General features: G+C 34.8%; 1 protein-coding gene across 1 annotated transcript in view; it reads left to right on the top strand.

Moving 5' to 3' along the window:
* Nucleotides 1-73: 73 nt before the first annotated feature.
* Nucleotides 74-10,633, top strand: part of LOC136822270 (tRNA-dihydrouridine(16/17) synthase [NAD(P)(+)]-like) — a 39,268-nt gene continuing 28,708 nt past the window's right edge. The window contains exons 1-3 of the mRNA XM_067078510.1: nt 74-359; nt 2,196-2,304; nt 2,553-2,603. Coding sequence (XP_066934611.1) covers nt 126-359; nt 2,196-2,304; nt 2,553-2,603 — 394 coding nt within the window. The 5' untranslated portion in view covers nt 74-125. The remainder of the gene's footprint in view (nt 360-2,195; nt 2,305-2,552; nt 2,604-10,633) is intronic.

Below are 10,633 nucleotides of genomic sequence, written 5' to 3'. Positions count from 1 at the left end.
TGCATGATTATTTTTTTAAATTAACTTTATTTCATTTCTAGTGATAAAAAATTCGAAACAAAACCAGAAAAAAAAATTAATAACCAAATAACAAATAATACAATTATAAATCACACAACATTAAAATGGCTGAAGAAAACGAAGGATACAAATTTTACAAAGAGGTTCTCGGTTCACCTAAACATGTTTTAGCACCAATGGTTGACCAATCAGAATTACCGTTCAGAAAAATGTCAAGAGAATTGGGTGTGCATCTTTGTTACACACCGATGTGGCATGCTGGTATCTTTTCCAGAGATCCAAAGTACAGGAAACTGGTTATTGAACATTGCCCTGATGATCGACCTCTGCTTTTTCAGGTATGCTATGTTTTTTTTGTAATCTGGGCTACATTTCAGGTGCTTCGCGCCCTTGTGTAATCCTCAATTCTTAATTAAAAGTTTCATTTCAGCTCATAACTTTCTACCGCGCTTCTTTTCACCCAGAACCTCTTCCAAAAAGCCTTTCTGAAATCTTCACTGTAACAAAACAAAACAGGTGCGAAAACAGCATCCAAAAATGTCACAAACTTGTTGACAAATGTTATTATTTCTTCTGTGTCGGAACCGTAAAAATTGTCACTGAATATTTTAGGTGCTATGGTAACAAGCTTATAGTAAACAATAGAAGGTATCCAGGTTATGCCATAAAGGAGTGTTATTTTGACCGTCAGAGTTGTCAACTTTCTATTCAAAGCCAGTCGATCTATTGTAGCTTGACTGTGTTTTTTCTGCCTTCCAAATAACACTCTACTGTTGTGTTTCATTTTGTGAGTAATGTATGTATAAATGCCAAAATTCAGAGCTAGAGGGAGAGCAGAGTTGACAAGCAGCATGAAAATAGTCCAAACCCTCGGTTGATTATAATGACATTTTGAATTCTCCAACGATTTTGACCTATTCATCGGCACAAACGGTATCAAACATAATATGATTATGTACAACCACGCCAAACAGCATATTGTCTTACACTTTGTCAAAGTCAGCCTGATTTTACGAGATAAGGCATATTTGGTTGCGAGAAATCGATCGATTGCGATCAGTAACACGTTGACACACATCCCGTAAAATGTGACCATGTAAGACAGGCGCCATGCATCACACACATATGCACACACAGTCTCGCTAAAGTTGCCGGACCGGAAAACGGCGTAGGTCGGTAGCACGAAAACGCCTTGTAGTAAATAAGTTACGAGGAGATTTACGATGAATATCATGGGTGGTTTTTCTCGTAATTTTTTTGTTGTCACGATGATATAAATGCATGAACTATTGATGGTTGTGATTGCGATTGAGAGAATTGCTGACATCAGCACCATCATATCCTTGTATAATTCTCTATTCATAGTTTTTCCTTTTTTTTGTTCGTCGTCGTAGATAAATAGGACTAAGACTTAGTTTTTCGTCTTACTTTCAAACTCAATCACTCCTGGAACACTCATCTCCAGATTGCGTTTTGAATATTATATTGCCATGTTGTTTCATCAAATCATCATTACGCAAATTTTAGAATCGACAACTAGATCATGGTAATTTTGAAAATTCGTAAGAAACGGCTGTAACCAATCTTTTGTCTTTGTCCACTATCGCTTCAACTCAAGACTGAAGAAACATACCCTTGTTCATCTTATTTAGTTTACATGAAATATGATCATATTTGTTTTAATTTTCAAAGTGCTCGAAATTTGTACATCGTAAGCTCTTGTTTTTAATTAGTGCTAATCAGTTAGTAATCATTATTAGGGCAAATACTAATCTTAAAACTTGTTTTGGATAATTGACAAAAACCCCATTTTCTACCCACACTTTTGGGGAAAATCTAACCCCTTAGCCTGCTCAAATGTCTAGCCCCAAGCTGATTATCACGTGCCAGGCAGGTGATCATCCATCTCAGAGACTCAGAGAAATTTCTCTCGTGTGAAATAAAGTTTAGGTTAAAATTAGCTTGGCTTGTATCAGAGTTAGCCTGAAAATGTCAAGTCAATTAAAAACTTTCCATGTCAAATCATTAGTATCGATAGGCTTATGGAAGTCTGTAGTCAAAAAGTATTGACTTCAAATGTGAGCAGCTCTCTAGTTTATGTGAAAGCCCCATCTTTTCTGAAAATCCAATTGAGTTTATGACTATAATACGACCTTTATCTATCTTTCTTTCAGTTTTGTGCAAACGATCCTGAGAAATTTGCAGATGCTTGTGAATTAGCAGAACCACATTGTGATGGAGTTGATTTGAATCTCGGTTGCCCTCAAGTCATCGCTGCGAGAGGTACAAATGTGTAATTTTCAAGGCGATCATTTTTCTAGGGTTGCCTTTGTTGAGTAAACTTTTCATGATATAAATCACTGGTTTTCTTACAATTCTCGCATGGCAGAAGGGCTTGTCCTAAAAAGGGTAGCACTAGAATTATTATAGGAAGACTCTCTAGTGCCTCACATCACGAATATTAAACAGGCGTTGCATAAGAAGCGGTCTTTCGACCAATTATCATCTCATTCTTTGTTTTCCATTTTAAGGACATTACGGTGCATTTCTAATGGAAGAGTGGGAACTAGTGGAGAATATCAGTAAGTGAATTCTATTTACTTTTCACTTTTTACTCTATCTGTTTGCTCACTCGGCCTTTAACAAAGAGATCATGAACGGTATTTTCCCTCTTGAACATGTCGAACACATTGTCATGGGCGGCTCCTGTTCCTCAAAACAACAACAATACAGTCCACCACTATTTGATTCTAAATTAGGAAATTTCTAACCTGAATGAATCTTTTTGAACGAAACGTCCATTCCACCTATGGTTTCTTGAGGTCCTTGGTTATCTGAATGAACATGACCCACAAGAAATCTCGTCTTTATAAAAAAAAAGTTGTTTCTGTAAATCACGTCCAGAAAAATATATTCTGAGCTGAATGTATTTTTTTTGAACGAACTGTCCATTCCACTTATCGTTTCTAAAGGTCCTTGACTGAATGAATAAACATGACTCAGAAAAACATTCCTCTTTAGATGCTGGTCAAAAATAGAGGGGGTATTTGTGACATTTTTGTCGAGGTTTACATTTTGCCCCATAAAATGTGCTAAGTTCGAGGTTGACAACTGAAACTTTAGTATGGTTAGGCTGAATAATTTTGCTTTCTAGACATATAAGTATCTTTTTATGAGGTTTACCTTAACTCGAGATATGCTTTTTTGAAGTAGGAGCAAAAGTTGAGGGTAACACGGCCTGAGGTTGACACTGTTAGGGTTCTTTGACTCCCTGTAAGTTGACTTTTGAATTAGATTTTGGATATGTTATAGCTCTGAAATTATCTCAAAGGGTTGAAAATTGCTATATGAAGGGTGTTATTTGAGGTTCACATTTATTAAATGGATCCAAAAATGAGGTTGACATTAGTTTTGTGCATAATTTTGACAAAGATAGATCAATATGATGACTTTGGCTTACAAAATATCATTATTGACCATCTAAAAATCTTTTTTCAAGGAAATGTCTGTTATATGAGCAAGTTTTGAGGTTGACAACAACTTTTATTTCAATGCAAGGTAAAGTGCCTTTTGATGGAAACAACCAGAAGCTCTTTTAAAATCATTTGTAAACCTCAATTCTATTTTTTTTTAAGACAGAAAGACTATGGAATTGGATTCGAATGGTTATTGAAGAGTTTTTTGAGGTTGACACCCCAAAAAGCCTTTTCTGTCCAATTTTGACTGAATACAGACTTTTCCGGCTTGTCAACCTCAAAAACAGCTCATTTAATGGGTTTTGTTTGAAAATCTGTCTTTGCTTAGCATTTTTGCCTTACTTAAAACATATTGTAATGTTCTAAGTCCAAATTTTGAGGTTTACAGTGCATTTTAATAACATCGATTTTGTCAACCTCAAATTAGGTAATATAACAGGAAATCTTGGTTCTTTTAACACTTTTTGTCCTGTATAACTATCCAGGGAACTATTCTCACCAATTTTTACATTTCCTTTTTAGTTCCCTTTTCTGAGGATGACATTTCCTTGAACTAGTCATTTTTGGCCTGTCAACCTCAAACTGGCTCGAATAAGGGAAATACTTATATCTATGGCTTTGTCTTCATTAGCTCTATCCCCTCCTGAAATCTTACTTCAGGATACCAAGTTTTGAGAAAGATATTAGCAAAATTCTAAATTTGGTGGTTTTTTTGAGAAATAAAAATGTCACACTATTTTTGACCAGCATCTTTATAAAAAAAAGGTTTTCTCTGGAAATCACGTCCAAAAAGACACACTATATTATCATTTGAATAGTTCTTTAGTTCTAGTTATCAGTTTTGGAGTTCGTGGTGTTTGTTATGTTTATATGAACATGATTTCGAAGTTAAACTTTCTTACCGAGAAAATAGTTTTATTCTTTGAAATCACGTTAAGATGAATATTGCCGTGTTCTCAGATGGAGAGGAGAGAACACAATATTCAATACAATTCTTGGAAAAGGGCAATCGATTTTTTGGAGGATGTTGTTTGAGTTTTAAGTGTTTGCAATGGACATGATTATTCAGCTCTGAGAATCATGCTCAATCTAAACCCAACCATTACAAAACCCTACCGCTCCATTTTGAACTTCACGATATTGAAATCCTAAAAATAGCTTCAAAAGTTTTCTAATTTAATGTCTTCCAACGTTAAAAATGAATTTATTTATCTATGACGGCTTAGAATCGTCTGTTCTTATGCTGTTATTTTCAAGCCTATTATGTTCTTAAAATGTTCTTAATTTATTTACCTCATTTATTTATTGGTATTGATTTTTTGTAAAAATAGTGTGGATTGTGCTTGGTATATTTGAGCAGAAGCAAACAACAAATCTCCTAACTAAAGAAGTCACCTGTGGCATTACCCTTTTAACAGGATTACTGGGTAATGGTGATACTCATAAGTTATTCACATAAATGATATTCTAACTTTCAAATGCGGGTCAATGGTATATATACAGTCATTATGTTTAATGAATAAGGTCCTTCACATAGTCAACGTGGTATTATTTTGAGGAAGAAATGCCGACAAATTTATGAAAAATTTACCCTGAAAATCTTGATTAAAATTAACCTCTATGGCCAATGAAAGACAACCACTCTAATAAACAACACTTTTGGTACACTGCAAGCCTTAAAGTTTTTTACTTTGAGATTTAATCTGCTGACAAGTCTTCATAAAGGAACAGTTTTGCTCTGAATCACGATCTTGAAAGCACAGACCCTCAACGATTTTCTCATTTTGAAATTGTCTTACTTTAAATTTTAAGGTGTGTTTAAAAGTAGCAAAAAAGCATTATCAGCCGGAATTGCGCCCGTTGGTTCTATGAGTGCAACTAAATGCTGGAATTATTCTGCAAATACCATTCTTTGTGGTTTTTGGTAGATACATTATTTCTGTGCAACCAAATACAAAATGCTTTTTCGAAAATACCACCCTTTAAAGATAATATATCCCTATAAATTCGCAAAACAAGCTTTTAAAGAATGTATCATTTTTGTGGTCGATAACCATCGAAATGTTTATCACGTTCATTAAGAAGAGGATCTAGCTAGCATCTCCAGTGCTATGAAAAAACACCTCAAAGTGCTCCAATTTTTTACTAGTCTTGATTTGTTTAGACTAGTTAACGCTCGTACACATACAGACAAGAAAACCAAAATTTTATGAAAGCCCGCTTGTGAATGAACAGAGAAGAATATCAAATCTTACTTTTATGAACAAGCTTCTACAAAACGTTTTCAACATTCTATCGGTCCGCTTTGTAACTTGTGAGTGCTATTAAAATCATACCCATAGTTTGAAAATATAGCATATTTTTAATACACTCACAAGACAAGCCAAGAAAGAATTTTCGTAGAAAGTTGTTCTTGAAATATCTCTTTATTGAATTGCACTAGCAGAACATGCATTAGAACTGATTGAAAAAATAAAAATATCAAGAATAGAATTGAGTCATTTTTCAACACCATGGGATGATTAGCATGGTGTGGAGATTTCTTCATTCATCCCAAAAAAGTGAAAGACAAATCTCCTGACCATGCTTACAAACAAGTTATATAATCAACTCACTTTCAAAACAATAGTCCATATATCAATACTGCTGATTCGCCTATTAAGCTATTACGTACTTTTAAAATGTTGTGAAATCTTGTAGAAACTTTTGTTCTACGAGTGCAACTAAGTTGGATAATTATTCTGAAAATACCACCCTTTATAAATTGCACTCGCAAAACAAGCTACAGGATACATATTCTAACGTTTTGATAGTTGCCCACTTTGTCTTATGTGTTTAATTGAATTACTCATTTATTCTAAAATTCTTTTTACCCTTTTCAAGTGCACTCAAAAACCAGCTACCTGGTACTAAAATTTAACAAAATATTCCATAGTTAAACTGGATCTAATCACACCACGCGCATATCTCCCTACACTCTTTTATCAAGGCATGGTACCCAATTCCCCTCACATGGCATTGGTTGACCGGTGAAGGCAGTTCTCCTAACATGCTTACAAACAAGCTATACGAGCAGGTACTGACAAAGCTAGAAGCTACATGATGCCATGATATAGTTTGAACACTACTTGGTAATAAACATGCTCTGGACATTTAGCTGCCATCTTGACGTGACAGCCAATGAATTCACTAACATGCTTGCGAACAAGCAATCATAAAATATTACTAGAAGCTACATGATGCCATGATATAGTTTGAACACTACTTGGTAATAAGCATGCTCTGGACATTTAGCTGCCATCTTGACGTGACAGCCAATGAATTCACTAACATGCTTGCGAACAAGCAATCATAAAATATTACTAGAAGCTACATGATGCCATGATATGGTTTGAACACTACTTGGTAATAAGCATGCTCTGGACATTTAGCTGCCATCTTGACGTGACAGCCAATGAATTCACTAACATGCTTGCGAACAAGCAATCATAAAATATTACTAGAAGCTACATGATGCCATGATATAGTTTGAACACTACTTGGTAATAAGCATGCTCTGGACATTTAGCTGCCATCTAAAAGTGACAGTCAGATCTCCTAACATGCTTACAAACAAGCTATACGAGCAGGTACTGACAAAGCTAGAAGCTACATGATGCCATAACATAGTTTGAACACTACTTGGTAATAAGCATGCTCTGGACATTTAGGCTGCCATCTTGACGTGACAGCCAATGAATTCACTAACATGCTTGCGAACAAGCAATCATAAAATATTACTAGAAGCTACATGATGCCATAACATAGTTTGAACACTACTTGGTAATAAGCATGATGTAGAGATTTCTTCACTCACCTCAAAAAGTGAAATCCAAATCTCCTACCATTCTTACAAACAAGCAACAACCTTACATACTGATAATACATCTATTACTATACTGTTGATTCTCCTTGACTAACCAGGTAGAAGTCACACACAGGTCTACGTCTATGATCGAAAAGAATAGCCCCTTCTTTAGATTGCTCTCAATATAAGAAGTGACCGTAGTGCAGTGGTAGAGCATCCGATTCCCAAGATGCCTTATCTGCTTGTTGCTCAGCAGTTAAGAGAAGGATCAAGGGTAAGTGGAGCAATCCAGTGAGAAAGAGTGGCGCCCTCCCCTACCTTCGGGTAGATAGCTATCGAAAGATGAGCCTTCGGGTCGCCTCCGACTGCGGTCGCAGACTTACTTAATACAATATAAGAAAACCAAGAAGAATTACTTTCCAAATGACGTGTAAATAAGCAAGACCTTAAGAAATTCAACTCTTCATATAAATGACAGTTGAATATCAAATCTTGAACAAGCTTCTACAATAACGTTTTCAACATTCTATCGGTCTGCTTCATAACTTCTGAGTGCTATTAAAATCATGCCCATAGTTTGAAAATATAGCATTTTTTTAACACACTCAAAAGACAAGCTGAGAAAGAATTTTTGTAGAAAATGACACATTTTCATATAAAATCTCTTTTTGAATTGATGTTGCACAACCTTAAACTACTACTTTCAGATCAGTGATCACTGTCACTGTGGAACCCTACTTGTTCTATGGGTGCAATCGAAAAAACCCAATATTTCCAAAAATAACAGAGCCCTTTGAATCGCGCTCACAAAACAAGCTCTCTAACAACAAGTACATATCCAAGATTAAATTTTTATTATACACGTCTTTTTATAAGAACAAACTATATAAGAACATAAAAGGCTTCGATGGTAAAAATATTAAAAACAATTCAAGAACATTTTAAGGCTTTTCGGAAATCTGTTCAACTAACGATACGTAAACAGACTGCGAGGAAACCTTCACTTTTAAATGACATTTGAATATGAAATCTTGCTTTATGCAGAATCCCTTTTGAAAGATTTTTTAGATTTTCCTAACTTAAATTTTTGATGGAATCAACTTATAACTTGTGAGTGCTATTAAAATCATGCCAATAATTCTAAAGTATCGCACGTTTTGAACACACTCACAAGACAAGCTACAAAAGAAATTTCAAGTTTCTTCTGCTAGGCTTTCCATTTTGATATCTGAAATTTTTCCTAATCTGCTTATAACTTGTGAGTGCTATTAAAATCATGCCAATAATTCTAAAGTATCGCACGTTTTGAACACACTCACAAGAGAAGCTACAAAAGAAATTTCAAGTTTCTTCTGCTAGGCTTTCCATTTTGATATCTGAAATTTTTCCTAATCTGCTTATAACTTGTGAGTGCTATTAAAATCATGCCAATAATTCTAAAGTATCGCACGTTTTGAACACACTCACAAGAGAAGCTACAAAAGAAATTTCAAGTTTCTTCTGCTAGGCTTTCCATTTTGATATCTGAAATTTTTCCTAATCTGCTTATAACTTGTGAGTGCTATTAAAATCATGCCAATAATTCTAAAGTATCGCACGTTTTGAACACACTCACAAGCAGACAAGACAAGCAAATGAAATTAACTTTCTACCAAATGAGGTCACAAGTAAAATATGGTGAGGTAAAACTTATCACAAATTTGTCACTGATCTCTCGGAAGCTCGCGGTTATCCTTTTTTATTATGACAAAGAATTTTCTTCCCATGCAACTTGATCGCCAGTTACAGCCAGACTCGACAACTTCACCACTTATTTTGAAATAAGACCAATGCATTATTATTCAATTTGTCTTTTGTTTATGTTTGTATGCTTAACTCGATTTCGAACCTCGACCAACCAAGACAATGGTCAAACGAACGTCTTCTTTTGAGATAGCCTGTGTTCACTTCAATTGTCATCAAAGGCATTGGTACCCCCTGAATATAATGCTCTTTTTCGCACCCACCATTTGTACTCTCTCCTTGATTGTCGATGGGAAAAGACAACGGAAAAAGACATTGACGAATGTCGTTCAAAAACGACATCGATTCATCCAATATTATCCAAATGTCAGAATATCGTGCTTTCTGCTTACCTTATGAGAAAGGATCGTGTGATTTGAAAACACGAACTACTTTCCAAAGTGCTAACAAGACAAAAGCAATAAAATCGTTACAACCATAAAATATGCTTTCTGCTTCCCTTATGAGCATCTACAAGAAAGGATCGTGTGATTTGAAAACATGAACTATTTTCCAAAGTGCTCACTATAAAAAGCAATAAAATCGTTACAACCATAAAATATGCTTTCTGCCTACCTTATGAGCACTCTACAAGAAAGGATCGTGTGATTTGAAAACATGAACTAGTTTCCAAAGTGCTCACTATAAAAAGCAATAAAATCGTTACAACCATAAAATATGCTTTCTGCTTACCTTATGAGCACTCTACAAGAAAGGATCGTGTGATTTGAAAACATGAACTAGTTTCCAAAGTGCTCACTATAAAAAGCAATAAAATCGTTACAACCATAAAATATGCTTTCTGCTTCCCTTATGAGCATCTACAAGAAAGGATCGTGTGATTTGAAAACATGAACTAGTTTCCAAAGTGCTCACTATAAAAAGCAATAAAATCGTTACAACCATAAAATATGCTTTCTGCTTCCCTTATGAGCACCTACAAGAAAGGATCGTGTGATTTGAAAACATGAACTACTTTCCAAAGTGCTCACTATAAAAAGCAATAAAATCGTTACAACCATAAAATATGCTTTCTGCTTACCTTATGAGCACTCTACAAGAAAGGATCATGTGATTTGAAAACATGGGGCGCGTTCACACTGGAAAGTTTACTTAATTAAATCTATCAAAGTTAAACAAAGAGATTTATGATGGATGAATACACTGGTTTATTACAGTTCTTTGTAGGTTCACGAGATCTATTATAACACGGTAATTGATTTTGCTTAAGGCTTCTCATTGGTTGATTTTTTATTGAGAGTTTCGATTTCACCTGTGATTGGTTGATATTGGTATACATACATCACTTGAAATCCGCAAACATATTTGTTCTAATGGTTTTACTCAATAACTGCATTCATCTTACACATCAACAACACCGTTTGCACTATTTCTAATTTTTTCCTCAGTTCATTCGTTTTTGAAATCGTAAAACTTTTTGTTCACTGCACGCATTCTTTTTTTATGCTTCCTCAATAAAATCTTTTGTTTTAATGGAAGCCTCTAC

Source organism: Clytia hemisphaerica, unplaced genomic scaffold, assembly GCF_902728285.1.
Source record: "Clytia hemisphaerica strain Z4C2 unplaced genomic scaffold, Clytia hemisphaerica genome assembly, whole genome shotgun sequence".
NCBI lineage: Eukaryota > Metazoa > Cnidaria > Hydrozoa > Leptothecata > Clytiidae > Clytia > Clytia hemisphaerica.
Note: the sequence above shows the minus strand (reverse complement) of the source record. Positions and strands in the feature narration are given on the sequence as shown.